The 24,631-nt window shown below is 37.7% G+C and overlaps 1 protein-coding gene across 1 annotated transcript; it reads left to right on the plus strand.

Moving 5' to 3' along the window:
* Positions 1 to 629: 629 nt before the first annotated feature.
* Positions 630 to 24,631, plus strand: LOC100691651 (complement C3). The gene is given in 38 exon segments (XM_013274267.3): positions 630 to 1,177; positions 2,347 to 2,542; positions 4,041 to 4,203; positions 4,625 to 4,719; positions 4,816 to 4,904; positions 5,286 to 5,368; positions 5,480 to 5,567; positions 5,674 to 5,776; positions 5,923 to 6,021; positions 6,023 to 6,044; positions 6,224 to 6,339; positions 6,512 to 6,658; positions 8,146 to 8,245; positions 8,395 to 8,489; positions 8,613 to 8,804; positions 8,927 to 9,082; positions 10,549 to 10,678; positions 11,301 to 11,369; positions 11,608 to 11,835; positions 11,873 to 11,993; positions 12,072 to 12,160; positions 12,265 to 12,404; positions 12,776 to 12,988; positions 14,585 to 14,648; positions 14,759 to 14,848; positions 15,015 to 15,221; positions 15,365 to 15,440; positions 15,578 to 15,737; positions 15,882 to 15,977; positions 16,904 to 17,054; positions 18,519 to 18,604; positions 19,856 to 19,933; positions 20,039 to 20,194; positions 20,893 to 20,955; positions 22,022 to 22,103; positions 22,228 to 22,273; positions 24,341 to 24,430; positions 24,549 to 24,631. Coding segments are annotated over 37 exon segments (4,200 nt in total). The 5' UTR covers positions 630 to 1,103; the 3' UTR covers positions 24,378 to 24,430; positions 24,549 to 24,631.

Genomic DNA, 24,631 nt, shown 5'->3' on the forward strand with positions numbered 1-24,631 from the left:
GAGCAGAACAATAGAGTCACTGGTTGGATCACTCTTCAGCACTCCTCCCAATGACTACAAAAAGCTGGGTACAGCTGGCCACAAATGACAGTCAGGACCTAATTCCTGACACAATCCTTTCATTCACCTGGGAAAATGCCAATGTACAAGCAACTCACATGATTCATTTTTAAATTGCATTTGAAATTTTATCATTTGTATAATGGAATTTCAGGTTGCTAACACTAGCACACTTCACTGGAGCAATTTGTGTTTCCTTTTTTTTGTTTTTTGAATAATGCAACTGAAAGGTTGCACATAATCCCAAACAAATTGACAAGTTACATGGAATCACAAATAGGGTAGCTTTTTGCTAATGTTAGCTGTAATGATATATTCTGATTTGTTTTGGCACCAGAGGGCACTGGATGGGTGTAAGAATGACTCATGCAGAAGAGCAGTCACTCATGTCCCCGGTGTTTCAGGGGCAAGACATTTCCTGTTTTCCTGCCCTTCAGTTATGTAATGAGTAATAATGAGCTAATACTAATGAATTAGTAATGAGCTTAGCTGTTTCCAGGCTTGTCTTCTCTTGCTACTACTGCAGTGGATTGTATTCAGTTGTGCTGGATTGTTGAACTGACAACAGTTAGTGAAGCTGTCTCCCTTGTTTGTTTTGATTCTGCCTTCATCCTGTGACTTACTTACCTGTCCTGCAGAAAAAGCCTGGAGACTGGAGAGAGAGATAGAGAGATCATGGTTTCTGTGAAAGACTCTATGAAGGTGAGAAACTGTGGAATTTCCTGTCCGTTTAGAGCCTGGACTTCACTGATAGGAAACCTTTGCCTTAGCCCTTGTGAACTTTGTTGTGTAAATTAACTTGAGTCCTGTGTTTGAGTCCTACCCGTTTTGATGGCCGTGACAGTTCACCTGTTTCTTCAGGGAAGAGATCATTATCAGGGCTAAACTGTTTCTCAACTGCCGCTGGGAAATCCTGTCTGCGTTTGTGTTTGAGCATATGATGGACAAAAGTGTGTAAGAGTGCAGAAGGAGGGATGTTAGTGGATTAGAGGAGACTGCTGCAGGGCCACAGTTTACTTTAGTAGCAGAAAAGGATCAGGATAATGAGGAGGACTCTGCTGCTGCTGGCCTCTCTGGCCTTTGCTTCTCTGACTTCTGTGGCTGATGGAGCGCCGTTGTAAGTAGACCTGCTGTAATTTTACACATTCCCAGTAAGTTTGAATTAATTAATGAAAAATAAAGCAGTTTTGGTCAGTGTGATTATTGTGGATCCATGCAAAATGTTGGATTATATTTTCTTTTTGCATTTATATATTATTGCATGTATAGATTCACATTCTTTAGGGGCTCATAGTTGGTATTTGAAGGTTTGTGAATGAAGAAAAAATTGGACATATTAATGAAACCTTGGTCAATCTACTTTTATTGCTAACTATATTTTATTTGTATCTTGTGTAATGAAAAGCTGCAGCCAATGTAACATAAGTCAATGTAACCTGTATTTAAAATGGTGCCAAGAAGTTTACTAAACTTTGTTCAGTTTGCATAACGGCACATTACCTCAGACAAGACAAACAAACTCCAGAGGCATGGTGAAAAGATTAACTGACCCAGTTCTGGAGCTTAATCAAGATAATCAATTCATCGCTCATTGTATTTGAAGTCCAGCACAATGTTCACAACCAGTCTGAAATTACCAGTAAAATTACAGGACAGATTTTTAGTTTAAATAGGTCAGCTCTATGCTGTCACTGCTGCTTTTTGTAAAGCAAACAGTTATAAACTGGAGGGAACAGAACTTTCATTATCATAAAGAACAAAATGAAAGAGGAGATGTGCAAACATTGTAAAAGTGTATCTTCAAAGCCGTATTAACTAGACCTTAACTAAACCACAATGGATTAGAAAAACGAAAACAAAATAATACAACATTATAATATATAATTGGCTAATGTGGTCATTGGTGGTATTCAAAGAGTTAATTGAAAAACTGATTTCAAGATGCAACATTTAAATATAAACTATTTTTTAAATGTAAGTTTTAGCAAAAAAGCATTAAGACAGTGCTTGTCAACCTTATGAAGGAAAATTCCCATCTAAAACACAAATATGTTACAAGATGATTAAAGACAAGTAGTTTCCTTTATTTTATTTTATTACTGTATACTAGCTGTTTCCACTTCGTCAGGACCATAAAAATCACAGATTTAGTGGTTTAAAGGCTCATAGGGAAAACAGCTGTGAAATACTTAACAAGTACTTAAAGCCTTCATACATCACATACACACACACACTTAAAAGATACTACTACTTTAAACATCTTTCTCTATTACCACTGCTCTGCAGGAAAGTGATGTCTGCTCCCAACGTTTTCCGGGTGGGAGCCGCAGAAAACATCTTTGTGGAGTGTCAAGACTGCACTGGAGGAGATATTAGAGTTGATATCAATGTGATGAACCATCCAACCAAAATCAAATTGCTGGCAAAAACAATTGTGACCCTGAGCAGAGTAAATAACTTCCAGCAGTTCGGGAAAATAAAGGTAAGAAAATACTTGCTTACTTTAAATGTGGAATGTGTACTGTGTCAAAGAGAGAGAGATCACCTGGCTTATGACCTGCAAGGCTACTTGGGGAAGTGTTTCATCAGAGAGTAACAGGATTAACATCTAGGAAAAAGCAGTTAGAGCCAGGTGAGTCTCCTCACCACTGAATCTAAAATCCAGTTTCTGAAGTACCTGTTGGGATAAACCCCCCAGCACCAATCCGTCTGTCGATCTCTCGCTCCCTTCTCCCATCACTTGTGAACAAGACCCCGAGATACTTAAACTCTCCCACTTGGGGCACGAACTCGTCCCTGACCTGGAGTGGGCACTCTACCGTTGTTGGGCTGAGGACCATGGCCTCAGATTTGGAGGTGCTAATTCTCATTCCCACCGCTTCACACTCGGCTGCGAACCGTTCCAAAGTTCTAAAGTTTTTTTTAAAGCTAAAAATAAAATGAACAAAAATGAAAAAAGAACAGAGTTTTTGTTTTGGTCAGATCTGCTGTGGATTGTCATTATTAATTTTCCCATAATACATATAGAGTTGCATTTACATAATAGCATTTAGTTTCATTATAAGGAGATTACAATTAAAGTAACATAGCCTACATACCTTGAAAAAAAAAATCAGTCTTAACATTAAACTCTGGAAAGCAAAAGTATGTGATCACAGGTGAAATAAGGGATATTTTTCCAGTGCAGGGTTTCAAGTGCTTCGTTTAGTGATAGCTGTTGATCGACTTTTCACATAATCTATGAATTTTGAAGAAAGACACACAAATATTTCTGCTTATTATTAGGCTAAAAGCTTGATATAGACATAACAATTTATAATATGTCAGCAGCATCCCCATAAGGAATTTAACAGCCCTGCACACCAGTACTGTGCTTATATTATACTTTAATCAAGATATAGTTATGATTTAGTCACATTAGCTCAACAGTGTCACAAAAATATGAAATGGCCTGCTCAGCATCACATAAATCACATTTTCAACAAATGTTAGTGCAAAAACATAGTTACACTGAATATGTGTCTGTCTGCAAACATTAACTAAATGTTTCTATGTGCTTCAAAATGGAAATAATAATAAATATGGTGACGTAAAACCACTGTAGTCTGTTAACCAGCAAATTAGCCTATGCTGGTCAGCTAGCTACATGTCTTTACTGTAGCAGCCCAAATCAGAGGCTAAATTTAGCATTTGTTAGTATCAGTCAGGAGGCTAACACTAGGGCAACACTAGGGTTAGTGTAACTATGCCTCATACCCTTTTAAGTCTACAGCAGAGGGGGCTATAAAACAGTATAGAACTTATTAGAGTCCTAAAATAATTTCTTCCTGTCTATACATCAGTAGAACAAACTTTTCCATTTATCTACATCACTGACTTTAACTCAACAATAACCTTAAACAATACATCTTGAGTTCAGTCTCTTCATCACTGAAGATGCCATGTAAGTCTTCAGACACGTCTCTTCATAATGGTTTCAGATCCCTGCAGGAGACTTCAATAAAGATCCCAGTGTGAAGCAGTATGTATATCTACAAGCTCAGTTCCCTGACTGTCTGCTGGAGAAAGTCGTCATGGTGTCCTTCCAGTCTGGTTACATCTTCATTCAGACTGACAAGACCCTTTATACACCCAACAGCAGAGGTAAGTCCACTGCTACCTCATGACTGAGAAACACAACACCCACCATGTCTTCATTGTAATTCTACCGTCTGAAAATATTATGAACACAGTAGATTTTTACTTAAGCATTCAATGAACATCAGGCGAAATTCAATCAGTGTTTTACTGATGATGTTAGAGCAATTTAGTCTTGAAGAAATTCTATCACTACATCTCACAAATTAGAAAGTGATTATGTCTTGTCGACTAGAGAAACAAAACAGCAACACACTGACACACACACACACACACACACACACACACACACTGTGTTTGTAAAACACAGTGTGTTTGTAAAATTAACTTCTTTAATAATTATTCCTCCCAAAATGTATATGTATGTAAATCACCTACATAATCAGGTAAATGTGTAACGCCTTGAGCAACAAAGCCTTCCCATCAGTTTTATTCAGGGTGTTTGCACTGACACCTCAGATGGAGCCTCTAGAGAGGGATGAAGAAATCCAAACTGATACTTCCATTATCATTCAGTTTGTGGTAAGTGTTTTATTCTTTTTAAGCTCAGAATTGGAAGTAATATTATGCAATTAGCCATAACAAGGAAATCTTGAATGTTTTTTTCATTATTTCCAGACACCTGAAGGCATAATTTTACTACTTCGTCAAGTCTTTTTACGTTCAGGTCTCTACTCTGGAAGTTTCCATCTTGATGAAACTGTTAGGTGAGTATTTTATTTTAATGAGGTTATTAAAATGTTAAGTTAAGTTATATTAACAGAAATCAAAGGTACAACAGTGCAGTTTATTTTTTTTTTATGAAAACATACAAGGGTTATTTTCCTTGTAGTCTGGATTTATATGAGAATCTAAACAAACTCTATACATAATCAATAGATATAGCAAGGCAGGGATGTGAAATACAAATATAAAAGAAAATTTTCCTAAAAAACATAGAAATCTTTGTAGATGTTTCTTTCTGTAAAGTAATACACATTAGCTCTTTTTTGTAGATTATGGTCTGCAGTCTTATTCCTTTTTTACCTTCTGTTTTATGAATACTTGAACTATTGATTATTAAAATGTCTGTGCATTTATATGTCTAGTACTGGACTGTGGAAAGTGGTGGCAAAATTCCACAGCAACCCACAGCAAAAGTATTCTGCAGAATTTGAGGTTAAAGAGTATGGTGAGCATCCTGTTATCTGTACAGTACCTGCATGAAATTTCTTTACTGTTTTTAAATGTGCAATACAAATAGCAATTTGAACTTGACACAAAAAATATTTTAATCTTGCAGTTCTTCCCAGTTTTGAGGTGAAACTGACACCATTAACACAATTCTTTTACGTGAACAGCAGAGATTTCACTGTCAGAATCAAAGCTACGTATGTAATTGTTTTGTGGATTTAAAGGCTTAAGTAAAAATTATGTGATCCTTTGTTGATACGGCTTGTGAATTCTCCATCTGAAGTCTTTATTCTGTGGTTTAAGCTATCTGTTTGGTCAAGAGGTGGATGGAACAGCCTATGTGGTATTTGGGGTTAGAAAAGGACAAAGAAAGCAGAGCTTTCCAGACTCTCTTCAAAAAGTCCCGGTGAGCCTATATTTATATTAAAGATGTAGCATGTAAAGTGATCCTGACATAAGAGTTTAACTACCTCCTACTACTCACAAACTGTATTATTGTGCTATAACTGTATGACATATTTTTACACACACCTCTTTGTGTTGCTGAATTAGATTAGAAGTGGTGAAGGAGAGGTGACACTGAGGAGGGAGGACATAACAAAAGTTGAGAATGACATCAACAGCCTTGTAGGGGGCGCCATATTTGTATCTTGTCAGTGTGCTGACAGAAAGTGGTAAGAAAGAAAGCCTGTCTTTTTAAGCCTGTTCAGAATGTTTCATATGTCTTTTTTGGGTTTTGTTCTTGTATTAGATTTTTACCTTTGTGTTGTGAAAAACATGTAGTTGAAATATATATGTATTCTGGTAATCAGTTTATCTGTGCATATAATTATCTTCTTGCATCTTGTAACAGGGAGTGAAATGGTGGAGGCTGAACTGAGAGGTATCCAGATTGTCACATCGCCCTATACAATTAACTTTAAAAGAACTCCAAAATATTTCAAGCCAGGAATGTCCTTTGATGTTAGGGTAAAGCACTAATTTAAATTTACATAGCTTGACATCATATCACTCTTTAAAAACAAAATGTTGATGCATCATAGAATCCAAATCAGAATTTGCAGTATACACTTTGCGCTGTTTCCAGAAATTATTATTCCCTCACCAAGTGTTTTGATTTAATTTCTTTTTTTGATGTCAGGTTGAAGTTTTAAATCCTGATGAAACTCCAGCAGCAAACATTCCAGTAGTGATTAATCCTGGTGCAGTCAGGGGACTCACAGCTGCTAATGGCATGGCCTGGCTTACAATCAATACAGGGGGAAATGAAGCCGAGCTGAGAATCACTGTAAGTATCAAAGGTTTAGAATTTAAAAAGAAAAGAAAAGAAAACACAGCAACAATAATAATCTTACTATAATTATCATAGCTTATGTATGTATGTATGTCTGTATGTACACTGTATCTTCACCTTAACAGTCTTAATGAAACTTTGCATGAATGTCGATAAATATACAGTCACATGGTAGTAATGTCATTTCATTTTCAGATGGTGATTCAGTATAATCACAATTATCACAAAAAAGGGAAGGTTGGAAAAATCAAAATTAGGAAATTATTTAAAACTGAGTGAAGCTGTTTGATGTTGCATTTAAGTAAAAGTAAGCTTTAAATTAATACATGTTATTTACTTTTCGTTTTCACCTGTCCTCTATTATTGACATGTTTCTCAATTTCTCATAGTGAACTTATTACACAACATTTTTTCTCCATGGAAAATACAGCCCTTAAACCTTTATAATGATTTGCGATGCTAATATTTGTTGAGAAACGCTTCTCCTTGTATACTGTCTATTAAAAAAGCATTTGCTCCTCTTCATGACTGGTAACTTCATGTAATTTTTAGTCAGGAAAAGGACCCAAACGCAATACTTTCCTGGTTAGCAGCAGTGAATTTATTTACATTGTTAGAATAAACAGCGTGAAGCAAATACTGTTCCAAACAGTGCAATTTCCTCTGTGCTAAAACTCCCAAATACCATGCAGTACTCTCCTCCCAACCCATGGTGCAAGAATAATCCAAAACAAGTTATTTACAGCAGTGTTCACTCCCTCCAATACTCCTCCTGTGGTAACCTGAAAAAACAAGACATAGCGATTTAGTAAACGTTTTCTGGACTGAGACAGTTCAGTTTCCACGAGCCGGGGTTGTCCTAACTGAGTCACTCAACGATCCAGTGTTGATCGAAGTCCAGCCACACTGTTAAATAGCAGACTGCCGACGAAGGTCATCGTCAGCAGGTGAATGGTGATTGCAATCAGGTGTGGCTGGTCTCAGCCCGGGAACTCCACAGGCCTGGTGTTCCCTGAGAACCGGCACATTGGCCACACACACACACACACACATAGAGCGAAACAGCAAACCACACAAGACATAACAAAAAAAAAGCAGGTCGACCGGCGAACACTGACAACCCATGACGCTACATACTGAGTAGTGCACCAGCAATTTCACGCTCATCTGAATGCATGGACACACAAAAGGGAGGAAAAAGTGAAAAAGATCAATTTAAACAGGAAGATGAAGTAACTCAGCTGTTTCTGTGGCATCAGCTGGAAGGATCTTCAAACTGTTTCACATGAAACTTGCTTTTCATTAAAGTGCGTATCAGATTTAATCGCTCATTATAACCTTAACCCTTGCTCACACTGACCTCAAGTGATGAAGATTTTTTTGCACCACTTGTTACAATAACATTGGATGAAATTATTTAATTATCATTTACTTCCTCTTTTTTCTTAGCATGGGTTATATGTGTGTGCCTTTAATTACAGGCAATGACGGATAATCCTATGGTTTCACCTGATCGACAAGCAAGAGCAGAGATGACAGCTGGACCATACAGCAGCAAGACTGGAACTTTTATCCACATAGGTGAGGAAAATCCTGAAGAAACACTGTGTAAAGTTAAAGAATAAAGATGGTAGTTGTAGATCGAAGTAAGAATGTACTGTTTGAAACATGCACCAAAAGATGTTTTCAAATTGGAGCACTAATTTATCTCTAATAAAAATAATTTGCAGGTGTGGATGCACCTGAGAAGGAATTAGGAGACAACTTAAGAATCTACCTCTTTCTCAACAAGCAGCCAAATCAAAATCATGATATCACATATCTGGTAAGAGATTCATTTATTTATTTTTGCACATGTGTAGCTATTTATGTTTTGGTCCAACAGCTGGTCATCACATACATTTGTGCTTAAGGTGTTAGGTATTAATGTGTAAATCTGTTTCCTCAGATCCAAAGCAGAGGTCAGCTAGTGAAATATGGCCGTTATGAGACAAGAGGCCAAGTACCGATTTCCCTGATACAACCAATCACCAAAGAAATGCTGCCATCGTTCCGCATCATAGCCTACTACCATACAAGTTCAAATGAAGTGGTGTCAGACTCTGTTTGGGTGGATGTAAAAGACACCTGCATGGGCACTGTAAGACACTCAAGAGCTATGAAAGAGTGAATGTGGACATATAATATGCACAAATGTTACTCATTTCTACAGTAGTACTTATTTTTTTAACATATACAAATCTGTATGTCACCCTCACTTAGCTGAAACTTGAATTCACACAACCTTCTCCAGCCTATGAGCCTCGCAGGACGTTTCGTTTAAAAGTCACAGCAAGTCCAGAGGCCACAGTGGGACTCATTGTAGTTGACAAAGGTGTCTACGCTCTAAACAACAAGCACCGCCTGACACAGAAAAAGGTCATTTCTCGATTATTCATATTTATTTTAATTTTTTTTTTGCTTTTTATATTTTTAGAATTTTAAAAGCTACAGTAAACAGATTGCAGATTGGATTTCATATTGATTTATGTATTGCAAATATGACATGGAGATTCAATAGGTTATCCTTCAGCAGTGGGGAGGAAAGACCTGCGAAATTTCTCCGCCCCACATCGTGGGTGCCGCAGCCTGCCACTGAAGGAGCTGCTCAGTGCTGTCAGAGTCTCCTGCATGGGGTGGGAGATGTTGTCCAACAGGGATGACAGCTTAGCCACCATTATCCCGTCACTCACCACCTTCACTGGGTCCAGAGGGCATCCTAGAACAGAGCTGGCCCTTCTGATCAGCTTGTTCAGTCTCTTCCTGTCCCCAGCAGAGATGCTGCCGCCCCAGCAGACCACACCATAAAAGATGGCTGAGGCCACCACAGAGTCATAGAAGGTCTTCAGGAGTGGGCCCTCCACTCCAAACAACCTGAGTCTCTGCAGCTGGTACAGCCTGCTCTGCCCTTTCCTGTAGAGGGCGTCTGAGTTATGAGTCCAGTCCAGTTTGTTGTTCAGATGAACACCAAGGTACCTGTAGCTGTCCACAGCCTCAATGTCCATACCTTGGATGTTCAGTGGTTGCAGTGGAGGATGTTTGTGCCTGCGGAAGTCCACCACTAGCTCCTTGGTTTTACTGGCATTGATCTGGAGGTAGTTCAGCTGGCACCAGTCCACAAAGTCTTGAGTCAGTCCTCTGTACTCCTTGTCGTCCCCATCAGTGATGAGGCCGACTATTGCAGAGTCATCAGAGAACTTCTGCAGGAAGCACTGGGTGGAGTTGTGGGAGAAGTCTGCAGTGTAGATGGTGAAGAGGAACGGAGCCAGAACCGTTCCCTGTGGGGCCCCCGTACTGCAGACGACCCTGTCCGACACACAGCCCTGAGTCCTCACATACTGTGGTCGGTCGGTGAGGTAGTCCAAAATCCAGGTAGTGAGGTGATGGTCCACTCCTGAGTTCTCCAGCTTGTCCTTCAGAACCGACGGAAGAATAGTGTTGAAGGCACTGGAGAAATCAAAGAACATGATTCTCACAGTGCTCCCAGCGGTCTCCAGGTGAGCGAGGGAACGATGTAGGAGGTGAATGACGGCATCATCCGCTCCAATGCCAGGATGATTCATTCATTCATTATCCAAAGTGGTTGTCTGCCTCTGAGCTGCAGAAGAGTTTCTCTCCCCAGTAAAAACAACAGATTGTCTCAAGGTGCTTTAATTTGCAAGGTAAAGACTCTACAATAATACAAAAAACAGAGAAAGCCCCAACAATCATATGAATCCCTATGAGCTAATGCTTTGGCGACAGTGGGAAAGGACAACACCTATTTGATTTGGGATGTTTTGGATGTATCCAAGTCCTCCAAGTCCTATTGGTACAAAATATACATTTGTATTTCTAACCTGCAGCTGTGGGAGATAGTAGAAGAATCTGACACAGGCTGCACACCTGGTGGAGGAAAGGACAGTATGGGTGTCTTCTTTGATGCTGGGCTATTGTTTGAGACTAGCGCTGGTTCTGGGACTGCATACAGGCAAGGTGACAATATTTCATTCAATAGAATACCCCACTCTTTTCTTATTGTTTAATGGGGTTGCAAGTGTACTTTTCCTTTATAAATAAACTTTTCTTTTGTTTCAATGCTGTACCCAATAATGATGATAGTGTTTCCTAATCATCACAAATATATCATTAGTTGAAACATGTTAAAACATTGTCCGTGAAGGTTCTTAGTCATCCAGGTCATCGTAGTCGAAGGAGCATCGAAAGAAAAGTGTCTGGACTTAACGCACACTCACATCCTGGGCCATTTGGCCTCAGGAAATCACATGACAGGGTGGGGCTAGGTTTCACAATGAGCTCACCCGAAACCTTGGCTGATTGTGACCTACACCTGTTTTCACACCTCGGCTCATGTGATTGGGTAGAGGGGCCCAAGGCTTAAATCTGAGACTCTCCACCGTTTGACTCTAGAACTGAAGAAGCTTCTCAGATGAGAGGTGAAAAGTCCAGACGCTTTTCTTTCCAAGCTCCTTAGACATGTTACATTTTACTCTTGAGTCTATTGCTGTTGATAAATATTTAAATATCACTTTTTTTTTACTGTGTTTTGTGACAAAATTCTTGTTATGGTAGATGTCACCTGTTTTGCATTTTACAGAACTTAAATGCCACACTGTTAACAGGAAGAAACGCAATGCTGCTATAATGGATGTCAGAAGCAGCTTATGTAAGTATCCCAGCCCTACACAAATAACCACATATTAATTCATAATTTCACACACATATTTTTTTTTACCTTTGCCAGACTATGGATTAGTAAAAAGACAAAGCAAAAAAAATCTTTATATAATGCTTCTGACTTCATTACAATAATTTTTTTTATAAACATGTATTTTTAAAATATTTGTAACTTTACAGTGAATCTCAGTTCGTATGCTTTCTTCCACAACCGTCTCTGTTTTCAGTAAAAAATTATACAGACCCAGTAGAATCTGAGTGTTGTCTGGATGGCATGAAGGAAGCCCCCCTTTCATACACCTGTGAGGCATGCAGTGATGACATCGTCAATTCTCAAGGCTGCCGTGATGCTTTCCTGCACTGCTGCAAGACCTCAAACTTGCTCACAGTAAGAGATGGAAATGAAATGGTAGGTGGTTATCTATAGTCATGCTATTTGTCATAAAATTCACAAAGTCATATAATATTTATCAGTTTTTTTTCAAAATCCAGGTGAGGAAGAAGATACTAGTTTCATAGACAGCAATGAAATTGTTACTCGCACCATGTTCCCAGAAAGTTGGCTGTGGCATGATATCAAATTCCCTGCTTGCCCTAGAAACACACCTAACTGGTCAGTCATATGTAACTCTCAAACACATGCAAATGAACTGATAAGTTAGTCTTAAGCTAACACTTTTCTGTGTTTCAGTGACACCACATCATTTGTGAAATATTTTTACTTCAGTGATTCAATCACAACCTGGCAGTTCATTGGCATCAGTCTGTCAAGAACTAACGGTGAGGAATCGGTGGCGAAAATATGGCTTTTTTTTTTTGCCTTCTGTTCCCTTTACTTTTTTCTTTTTTTGGGGTTTCATTATTTTCTACACATTTTGTTTAAGGAATCTGTGTCGGTGATCCATTTGAGGTCATTGTTAAGAAGGATTTCTTCATTGATCTCAGGCTGCCTTATTCTGCTGTCCGTGGAGAGCAGATAGAAATTAAAGCAATCCTCCACAACTACAGCCCTGATCGAATAACTGTAAGTACAGAACCACAGTAATTACTGAACTTAAACACAGTGACATTCATACGTGTCATCTTGTGCAGTTTATTATTTGCTTTTTCGTGTTGTCCTTAAAATCCTTTTTATTTGCTGGGATCATTGTATTTTCTCAAATAAGGTTGGATTTTTATATTTGGGTTATCATCAACTAAAATTGAAGAGCACGATCCTTTTTTATGTTGAGTCTATTACCTTAGTTTTCTGTAAATAAGCGGTAACTGAAATGACAAAAGTGAAAGGAATGCTTAACAAATCATCAGCATCTGAGAACTTCATAGGATCAATATGTCCTTAAAATTTGAATTTGTCTTGGTCTCTTTTCCATCTCTGCTGTTGTTTTTTTAAAGGTACGCGTCGATTTGACTGAGGAGGAGCACGTGTGCAGTTCAGCTTCCAAACGTGGTCGGTATCACCAGGAGGTCACTGTTGGGCCCGAGACCACACGATCTGTCCCCTTCGTCATTATTCCCATGAAGGAGGGAGAACGCCGCATTGAGGTTAAAGCAGCTGTTAAGGGTTCATATCTCAATGATGGAGTCATGAAGATGCTGCGGGTGGTGGTAAGAGAACCAATGTTTGCTATTAGTCACAAAATATGTTCGCTATCAATTCTCTGTTAATAAAACCAATATATTTTTTGTTATATGAATGTGAGCAGGTCTCCCAAAACTGTTAAAATAACAATTTGAAGGTTATTGTTTGTTGATGTGTGGGATGAATGAGAATGGGCTCAATCCCAGACCAAACATCAGACTGATAATTTTGTAGGTTAACCTTCTGTGTTGATTAGTGCTTTCACTACATCATTATAAGTGCCAAAAGAATATTACTGTAATGATTATAGTGATATTTTGTGAAGAAAATATGAACCGTATAAACGATAATGGTATTAGTCAAAAACATTAAAAAATTTTTGTGTCCATTTTGGAAAATGGAATTTATTCAAAATATGAGTACAGGGGAAATGGAGAGTGTGCCAAAGTGTCAAAACTGAGGCAAAATATAAAATACACTTTAGCTATATTTCATTTCTAAACAAAATGGTTATCATCATTCCTGGTATATCATCAGAATTTTTCTCACTATGTTCATTTGGGAGAAAAGTTTTCCAATTTACAAATGCAGCAACTGGAGGCTATTTAAGACAACAGACATACGAGCATGCTAAGGCATAGTCGCATCCTCCTCTGAAGCCTTCTAAAGTTCATAAAATGGCAGGTCAAAAATACTGTCGTTTTGAAAAGGGCTTTGGCTTTATACCAATATTGATGATGGCTGTATTAGTTATTCTGTGCATATGGGTTGCAAACACCCATAACTTTGTTGGTATAATTACATTCTGCTAATGGTGTGTACTTATTTGATTGTAGCCCCTTACTCTGCAGCTGTCTGGTTCACATTGCATAATTTTATGGTGACCATCTGTTATAGGGGTAACCTTCCATACAAAAGACATGCAAACTGGGCTTATGGGCGTATTAAAATATTTAAAATAATAATTGTCACGGCTGTGGCGGCAGACGTGTGGGGTTGTGGTAAGGACCCAAATGCAGGCACTGACATAGATGCAGAGAGTGAGCTTAATTTAGTGAGGTGAACAGGATACAGGGGGAATGGAGAATGGCATACAGAGAAACTAAGAGAAACCTAAACTGAGAAAACTAACAAAACTGACCTGAAACCTACATATGGCAGAAACACATGGAGCCATGGGGAAACAACACAGACAGACGAGCAACAAGCAAGAGAAAACACAGGGCTTATATACTCACCGGGGCAATCAGGGAATGTGATACAGGAGGGCAACACAGCTGGGAGAAATCAGAGCTGATGAGACAGGGGAAATGTAAATTGAACGCACTGACATAAGACAAGGACTTTCAAAGTAAAACCGGAAATACAACAGGTATGCACAGACACGAACTTAACACAAGACATGGCAACAGGGAGGGAACACAAAGACGTGGGACCAAGGCAGGCACAGAGACACAGAGCAAAAGGAGCTCGAAATACAAGACAGAAACAAAACCTGAGAACAAGAATTTCCCAAAAAGAATGAACCTAAAACATAAGATAATAATCAAAACCAAAACCACTGAGTCCACAGACTCAGGACTATGACAAATGATGACTTCTAATGTGTGTCTATTTTCCAGCCTGAAGGTGTGCTGGTTAAACATCCACAGATTATAACTTTAGATCCTGCTAAGAAAGGAGAAAGTGAGTTTATCCATTAAAAAGCTACAAAGTGAGCTTTTTGATTATTAAGTCAGTCCCTGATTTTTCACTTAATAACTGATCTCCCAACATTGACATTTTTTTCTCTTTAGATGGTGTACAGATTGAAGTTATCAGCAGTGGTATTCCTAGGAACATTTTGGTTCCAAACACAGCTACTAGCACACAGATCTTTGTGACAGGTGAGAAATATTTTATATATGTTCAGTTTATGTCATTCACTAACTCTATCACCCCGAAACCTTCCACTGATATACATTATTGTTTTCGTTGGGAGCTGACTACCTTAATGGTTGTTGTGAACCTTTGCATGTTTGTTTAACTCATATTTTTAATCTATGCATGCAGGGAGAGAACAAGTATCTAAGCTGGTGGAGAATGCCATTGGCGGCAACTCAATGGGTACTCTAATCATACAACCTTCAGGCTCTGGAGAGTTAAACATTATGTCAATGACCCTGCCTGTTATTGCAACCTTGTATTTGGACAAAACCAACCAGTGGGAAACTGTTGGCTTTGAGAAACGTAAGGAAGCCCTCCAGTATATAAAAACCGGTAGGCTCTCACAGATGTACATAAATTCTTTCAATAAACACACAGAGCTCCTCAAATTTGCTTCTAATAGATAAGAGTCAGAGACAAGTTGACTAGCAGTAATTAAAAGATCGTTTTATTTATTTTTTTATTGCTTCATCAAGGTTACACAAACGAGTTGGCCTACCGTAAAAATGATGGGTCTTTTGCTGCATTTACTTCTCGCCCAAGTAGCACCTGGTGAGGCGCCCACAAACATCCATGAATTCATACACAGTATTTTGCACATGCAGCTTGAATTTCTGATTTTGCACTGGCGATATATTTTATGGGCAAATACATGAAACTAAGCTGTATCCCCTCTTCCTCTCTATAAGGCTGACTGCCTATGTTGCCAAAGTATTTGTAATGACACATCATCTGGTTGAAATACAAAATCATGTGATCTGTGAAGCTGTCAAGTTTCTAATTCTCACAAGACAACAACCTGATGGTGTTTTTAAAGAATTTGCACCTGTAATCCATCAAGAGATGACAGTGAGTGCACTGATTTCATCAACACCAGTTATTCTGTGCTTTAAATACTAAATGAGAAACTAGTTATACAGCTGTCTATCGTCTTTCATAAATATTATAAACTTAAGTTGATAGAAAAAATAACATGTGGTACTTCACCTGTAGGGTGATGTGGCTGGATTAGATTCAGATGCCTCTATGACAGCCTTCTGCCTCATTGCAATGCAGGAGTCACGCTCAGTATGTTCTGGTACAGTCACTGTGAGTATCTCACCTGCATGCAGTGTTTGCTCTTTTTACTTCACCACTTTTTTTTTTTATTCTTTTACTTTACTTGCAATTGTATTATGGTGTAGAGCTAGTTAGTCTTTCTAGCAAGAGTATTAAACAGGCAAATCTAGGATCTTCAATAATTTGACCTGATCACTTAACTGTATTTTCAGTGAGTAGGTTAGGATTTTTTTAAATTTCTATTTCTCTTGCTCTTAGAATACAACTACCCAATAAAATGAGGAATCTACACTATTTTTAGTAAAGTTCATTAAAGCTCCACAATAAACAGCTGAATGGATATGTAAGTTTTATAGAGCCTGCCAATATTACACAGTAATATAGTACTATACACATTATTTGCTTGTGCTATTATCTACATTAAAGGCTTTTTTGAGGATTACCTATTTCAGTCGTCATAGCAACAGCTGGGTACTCCTATAGGCAGAAAGCTAGTTATCAGGAGACGTTTACAACTGTGGTGGGGGTTTTCTCAAACATTCTTGTGCAGACATTGTTGTTTCAAAGTGTCTGACATAATCAAAAGGTAACACTTTATATTGCACTTGCATGGAAGAATTAAACCACAGATCAGCTAAAGCAAAGAATTTATTTTATCTCACCAACATTTTACTGTTCTGTAGTCATCTCTGGATTAGGGCGTTGTACTTTACAGATTGAGAAGGATATAAAATATTCAGACTACATCTCTCTGTTACTTTGATATAACAAATCTTTGTTTATAGTGCATTGAAGGAATTTCTCATTTTCAGCTTACTTAATTAACGAGGCTCGTGAAGCTTAGAAGAAGAAAATGAACCAATACTTCAACAGGAGTTAATCTTATGTTTTTTCAAAATATTTCGTTCAATCACTCATAATCTTTCCTTTTTTTTCTTCCTTTTTAATAAACCCAGATGTTGCCAGGTGGCATAGACAAAGCAGTGGCCTACCTGGAGAACCGCCTGCCCAGCCTCACCAACCCTTATGCGGTGGCCATGACATCATATGCACTGGCTAATGAAAACAAACCGAACAAAAAGATCCTTTACAAGTTTGTTTCTCCAGGTTTGTTCACACACAACATATAGCTTTAGACCAATAGCAACTATATAATTTTTTTCAAATTCATGTAACTATGATTGTTAGACTTGGTGTTACTTACTTCTGAAATATAAATTCTGAAAATACAGAAGTTATTAAAACACCTCATATAGAGATCCAATTTGTGATCACAAATGAGAACATTATATGCAAGCTCTAACTTTGTAGTTTATCAAGTGTGGCTGAGCAGTCCTTACCTTGAAGCATAACCTGTCTCGATCTCTGACTAAGTTAACTGCACTCAAACAGTTTATGTGTTTGCTGATGTTTGTTGAGCTGATATAAACATTGAATTTAAAATGACATGCCACTTAACACAACGTTGTTAGTAAAAAAATTTACTCTGTTTATGCTCTTTTTAAGTAGCACTAGCTAGATGTTGTACCACAACCACAACTTTTGGACACCCGCACTAGTTCCAGCCCATTTTAACACCGGAGTATAAATGCCTTGTAATGATACCATTGAACCTAAAGTACAGATATTTGTGTAAAAATATAGGGAATAAAAGTTAAAAAAAAATAAAATAAATAAAAGCATAAAAATAAATATTCAAGTACCTGAAAATTCTACTTATGTACACTAACAAAGTACCTCATTGTACTCTGCCTCCCACCTTCTGCATACAAGACACATAAACATATAGTGCTTAACAAATCATTTAGACAACCAGCCAATGTAAGGTTTATACCACAGTCACACTAACATTGTTAACAGCGTTGTTAGTTACCATAATCATTTTTTATGTTATTCTCCAAACGTTGATTCTGTTCATCTGGACGTAGCGTTTTCAGTGGGAGAAACGTTTCATCACTCATCCAAGTGACTTCTTCAGTCTCAGCTGACTGCAGGTTTCCACAGTCTTATAAACAGTAAATTTGCATAATGACTGAAACCAGCCCACTGAAGGAACAATGGGCTGTGAGGTCAGTGCCATTGTTCCTTCAGTTTCTCCCACTGAAAACGCTACGTCCAGATGAACAGAATCAACTTTTGGAGATTTACTTACCTGGATGATTGAGCATGCATCAAGACATTTTTTATGTTACTTTAATGGTTCATCCACAGGTATGTGCAAGCACTTTTATGGAAAGTCTTTTTTGTAAGGTTAAAATATGATAATTTTAATAGTCCATGAATTTTTCAAATTTAAAATTTTTGTCAAAAATGTGAATTCAATTTACCTTTGGCTCAATCAATACCAATATATTGTTTTAGCTTTTAAAGAGTTTTAAGAGATTTTAAAATATTTGTGTTTTTTTTAATTTTTGTGACAGGTGGTCTAATAAATTTATCAAGAAATGTCTCTAGTAACAAGCTTTCTTACTCTCAGGGTCTTGTGTGTTGACCTCCACAACAAGGCTTAGTCAAGATATATTATAATACCAAAAATAACAAAATATATATTGGTGTATTTGTGTCTTTCAGAGCTATCGCACTGGCCTGTGCACAAGGGATCGGTTTACACCCTGGAGGCCACAGCTTATGCCCTTCTTGCTCTTGTCAAGACCCAGGTGAGGATGTCCAAATTTTATACAGGCAATGAAGCATCTGTCATTCATGCATTACTAAAAGATTATAGGTTTGGGGAACAAAAATCATTGAAAATTAGCTTTATAGTATTGAAATACCATAACTGATCACTTTTCAGAGCAATTCTGAGGACTTCAATGAATGTTTATTTAACTATGAAATTCCAGCACATTGAAAAACATTTCTATGTTTAGTTTTGTGTTAATATTTTGTGTTAATAACATGCAGATACAAATTAGACCAAATCTGAGATTTACACAGCCTCTTCATACAGTATGAACAAGATTTTTGACATTTTAGGTAGATGTAATTTTTTTTCCTCCCCGTAAAAGGACAATGCTTGTAATCTGTTCGGTTTGTTTGTCTATTTGTCTACTTGTTTTAGCAGTCCAGTGTCTATCTTTAAGATAACATTTTCAAATTTTGTATGACAGTAAATGCCAATAACAATTCAAGCTGATTTAATTTTGGAAACTGGGCCAAGGTAAAGATTACGCCAAATGTAAAAGTCTGTAAAATCACTATGTTCCCCACAGTTTTTATTTATCAGTCATCTTCAAACTTCACAACAAATATACTAGGCCTTGGGAACATGAGTACCTAGGTTGGCTTAGCATTTGATCTTGACGTTAATTGTTAGCACCCAAGATCAGAGTTGACCTTGGAAAAAAATATATTGTATAATATCATAAGAAAGTACATAGAAAAAGCTATAAAATACGCTTTTTATTTTTTTAATACAATGCTATATTACTCCACAATGACTTTAGCAAAATCACACACTACATAAATATATCTTAAAATCTCAAATTTTTATAGTTTATAGAAGCTAAAGATTTCAACCAGTTCTGCTCTAATGATATGGCTAAGGATACTAAAATACACAGTTTTAGTATGTAATGCTTCAAGGTCAAAGGTCAGACATCAGCATGTTGTTATAAAACCAGGCTGATATCAGCATCTTGTAATAAAAACACCATAAAAGTTTCAGTATAGGCCTTACTCTTCGGGGCAGTTGTGTGTTCTGAGGGCTCTTGTTTGTGACAGTTTTCTTGCATTTTCTTGCAATATCTAATGCAAGTGTTTTCTGCATTTTAATTATACCTGATTGATTGCAAGTCCTAAAGCTCTAAGGCCCCTTTGAAAACTTTTAACCATAACAAGAAATCTTATGAACTTTTCTGTAATTTATTCTTAAACTCTACCATTGTCTTTTCCTTTTTTTTTTAAAGAAATTTGAAGATGCCAGACCTGTTGTGAGATGGTTCAGCCAGCAGCAGAAGGTGGGCGGAGGCTATGGATCAACTCAGGTAACACAAAACTTCCCATCAATCAAGATATCTTATGTATATATTTTATAAATATTATCTTATAACCTTTGTCTTTCTTTATCTTCCACACTTGTCTGACTCCAGGCTACTATAATGGTCTATCAGGCTGTAGCAGAGTACTGGAACAATACTAAAGAACCACAGTATGATCTGAATGTGGACATCCAGTTTTCAGGAATGCCATCACCTAATAAGTACTATTTGAACCGGGACAACCACTATGCCACAAGAACTTTTAAAGTGAGAACACACTATTTCACAAAAGCAAAGTCACCATGTATAATGATGATTACAGTGTCATCTGTCTACTTCAGGTTATTTATGTTATTTATGGTTATTTATATGCCCATCAACAACAATGCGTAGCATTCTTTTAATCTGATGTACTGTCATGATGTACTCACTGTACAGAGAAAACAGGTCAGGTGATGCCACACACCCTTACCATACACCTTTTTGGCATGTTCTCCAGTTTTGTTGTCACTTCTGATTGTCGCAGTTTGTTTACAGTACGTGTTCTTCATAATTCTTTTCTGTCATCGCATATTCATGACTTATGGCATTAGAGGCCTTTGTGTGATAAATAATCTTTTGGACTCCAATAACACAGCAGTTAAAACTAATTTGTCAACTGTTACAAGATATTTAGTTATTTGATTTGTTTTATGAGAATCCCAGTCCTGCTAATGTGTCACTCTATCCACCTCATTTGTTTTGTGTTCAGTATCCTTTATAAATTCATGTCACCACACAGAAGCACTTAGGCCTCTTTCAGATTTTTCCTAACAGATCGAATTGATGAGATAAAATTCAATATAAGTTTAGTGGTGAGGCATGAATATTTTTCGCCTACAGATTGGGTTGGACCCAGATGAGCTTATCTCTGTTTTATAATCCTTTTCTCATTTGTGTGTGTTTGTGCATATTAATCCCAACAGGTTAATGATATAAACCAGAATGTCACAGTGACTGCTAGAGGAACAGGAGAAGCAACGGTGACAGTAAGTCATGTGTTATTATTAATACTATATTTAATTCAGTATAATTCTGTGTAATATGCTGCAATATTTATATATATCAGCGCTATTTGTATTTACTAGAGTTATTTTGTCATATTTTGTAAATTTGAAATATTTTATTATTTAGTTTAGCTTAGTTTAGTTTACTTTAGTTTAGTTAGTAAGTGTTTTTGCTCTCTCAGCACTGACCAAGTGTGTTTGCTCTTGGAACTCTGTCTGCATTCTACATAGGGATAGCAATCGAGAAACTATTCTCTACATGAACCGGTTCCTAGTAGTCGAATTCCTTGGTATTGTTAGTCCAGTTGCCTATTGATCCTGCTTATCGATTCTCGCACTTGTGCTACAATCAGCTGATTTCAGTTGTCTGAGGAGGAAGACAGTAGGGCAGTTTACAGCGTGGATATCAACATAACTTTTTTTTTGGCACAAAAGCATGAGAGTGCAATGGTAAAGTGCAAACTGTATCCAGGAAAGAAACAGCTGCATTATGCTGTGACCACAACTTCCACACTTTGCTCGCACCTGCATGCCCCTAACACTAAGTTACATTTACATGAAAAAGAAAAGATCTCTGAATCCAGGAGGGGGCTAAGGGTACATCTTTCACTATCTCACAATGCTGTGATTGCAGCTATTCCACAACTCTCTGTGAATGGCACAAATGGTCATTGATCAATGGTCATGACAGTTTGCATATTATTGGTCATGAAACTGACGTCTGGGCCAATTGTTAGTCAGCGGTGCTAGTTTAAGTCATTATGCAAATGCACTGTTTATAAGTTTGGGAAACCTCCAGTCAGCTGAGACTGAAGAAGTCACTTGGATAAGTGACTAAATGTTTCTCCCATTGAAAATGCTAAGTGCAGATGAACAGAATCAACTTTCTGGGTGCTGCAACATAATTTAATAAAGTTTAACAAAGTAATATGACTGTGATTTTAATATTATTTTTAGATTCCTATATCAAGGCTTTTAAAAGAGCAGTTTTACCAAACCATTTGTTTCTCACACAATATAAAATTACACTTTTTTTTCTATGCAACAGTTGGTATCAAGGTATTACGCTAAGCCCAAAGAACAGAAGAGTGACTGTCAGGATTTTACCCTCTCAGTAGAACTCATCCCAGGTAATTTGATGTCCTTCATTGCTTTGTTTTTATTTATCTTTTTTTTTTTTTATTAAGCCTGTTTGCATCAGTTTCATTTATTTGTTTATGTACTCGTTTTTTTTCTTTTGCTTTTTTGTTCCAGAGGAAACGAATACAAATGACACATACAGGCTCAGAATAGAGGTTATGTAAGTACCATATACACTACACTCCTGCCAGTGTAAAAATAGTACTGACTTAATGTGTGTCTTGTTTCCTGTTTTACTTTGAAGGTTCATGTTCATGTCTGATGTCAGTGTTTCTAGCTTTGCTCCCCCCTGTCTCGTTAGGTCTCATTCCACCCAGCTGTCTTCCCCTTCTGTCTCTAATTCCTTGATGACTTCCTCAGTGTATTTAAGCCCAGTGTTTCTTTGTGTCAGTGTCGTGTTGTACCCTCATACCTCCCCTGTGTGTTCAGTTTGCCTACCTGCTTGCTTGCTAGTTTAGTTTTGTATTCCCAGTTCAGTTCAGTTTGTGCACAGCAATAAGCTGCTTAAAGTTCACTCTTTTGTTTCTGCGTTTGTGAGTCCTGCACTTTGGGTCCTCTCTCCCTGCCTGCCTGCACACAGCCATGACACTCATCCCCGTTAACAGTCACCAAAAACAAAAAGCCATCAAACTTTCACCATCTAGGGCTGGATTGCGAATTCCCGAACATGAGCCCCCAGTTATGTTACAACCACAAGAAGGTCTATGGGACGAGGGGAGTAATATAAGAAGGCTGTTTGGCTGGGACTTCAGGGACCGCCAAGGCCAACACAAAAAACTACCAACTGACTGATTAACTGACTAACTTAGCAAAACAAAAAGATCATAGTCATATGATTGACTGGATTGTCCAAACCAGGTGGTGCACAGGTTGGTCAGTGTGGTCTTATAGCCACAAGTGACAAGGACTGTCTTACCTTAATTCTGGGTGAGTCTCAGCTGGTGCATTTGTTATGCCAGATCCTCATGGAGTGCAGTTAGTGTCTTTAAAGAGGTGTGAATCATACCTCTCTGTAACTTTGCATTTACAGGTGCTGTTTAATTCTTATCGCTTGAGACTCTTGGATGTCTTCCACTGTGATGGTTACTGGATCCTGTTCTGAGGGCCTGCTTTTGTCTGATGTTAGATCCGTTAGCCACTGAGCATTGTTGTTATGGGTTGGTAGTTTTTTTTAATATGTTCTTTCAGGCTGTTCTCATATTATTCCCCGTCACTGAGAGTACACACGGGGTAATAAACTACATTTTTCCAAGTGCCAGATTTTCTCAGCAGACACTGTGCGGGCCAGATGCTTTTGTAAAATAAAATTTATATTGTATTGTAGCCAATATATTATTTGATTATATAAATTTTCAATTTATGTTATTCCTTAGCCTTTGTCAGTGTTAACAGAGTTCCTGGATTATATATCTCTGGCCTCAGGGATTTTTTTTTAGACTTTTTAGGCTCCCCTTTATTCATCACACCTCTCTGCAGTTCTGATAGTTGGCTAACTTCCCACCTTGCTTTTTAATCTTGGGCTCTAGTCTCCTTCATGAATGAAACTACTCCTTGTCGCTGTTTATCTTGTAGTCAAGCATCTCAGCAATCATTGTTGCCGTGGTATAAATCAGCCGGTTTGTTTCAGTGATGATCACAGTAGAGATGGTCCTCAATGCTAAATTCACATCTTCTAGTAGATTTGGATGGAGGATGGAGCTGCTACAAAGTTCTCTCTTCATGTCTCATGAGTTTGTTGATCAGGTGGTTTGATGAAGGACCGTACTCTACATTTTTCCCAGCTTTTTCCCAGTCAAGGTTTAAATGGCGATTAAAGGAATAGCGCTGCTGTTTTGGACGCTACAAACAGTATCCTTCTCTAAACTTTTCAATCATGGAGTTTACTTAGTTTTGGTAAAGGCTCATGTGAAAACATTATTTTTCATGATTAACTATGTTGTCTGTGGCTTTAGATGTATGCACAAATCTACATTTCTAAAATCTAAATGACACATATTTTTGCAAACAAATTGCTTTAAATTTGGATATACACTAAATCATCAAAAGTTTACGTGAGAGACAGCACTCACCTGCAGGACCCCATGGGATCAGGACTACAGTCAGAGCTTAAAGTAAATTATTAATGATATATTTATTACATTGAGTTTTTGACATAGCTGCATCCACAGATCAAAACATGTACTCAACAGCTTTATATTTTTAACCTGTCCCGACTGTGTACTTCCAGAGAACTGCAGTATGCAGAAGGAAAACATCACCAATGATCAACGCCAAGCTAAGATTTGTGAGAGTACAGAGACCCACAAAGTAGACTTTGGTAAACAACGCCCCCCCCCCAAACAAACAGAAAAACAAACATCTATGGCTGCATTAACATTTATTTAACAGGATATAGTAAAACAGATAGCTGAAATCTAAACCTTGTCTGTCCATAGCATACAAAGTGCACGTGGCAGAGTTAATAGAAGAGGTATCCACAGACAGTCACAAAGTCCAAGTTCTGGACACCATCAAAGAA

The sequence above is a fragment of the Oreochromis niloticus genome, linkage group LG6 (genome assembly GCF_001858045.2).
Source record: "Oreochromis niloticus isolate F11D_XX linkage group LG6, O_niloticus_UMD_NMBU, whole genome shotgun sequence".
NCBI lineage: Eukaryota > Metazoa > Chordata > Actinopteri > Cichliformes > Cichlidae > Oreochromis > Oreochromis niloticus.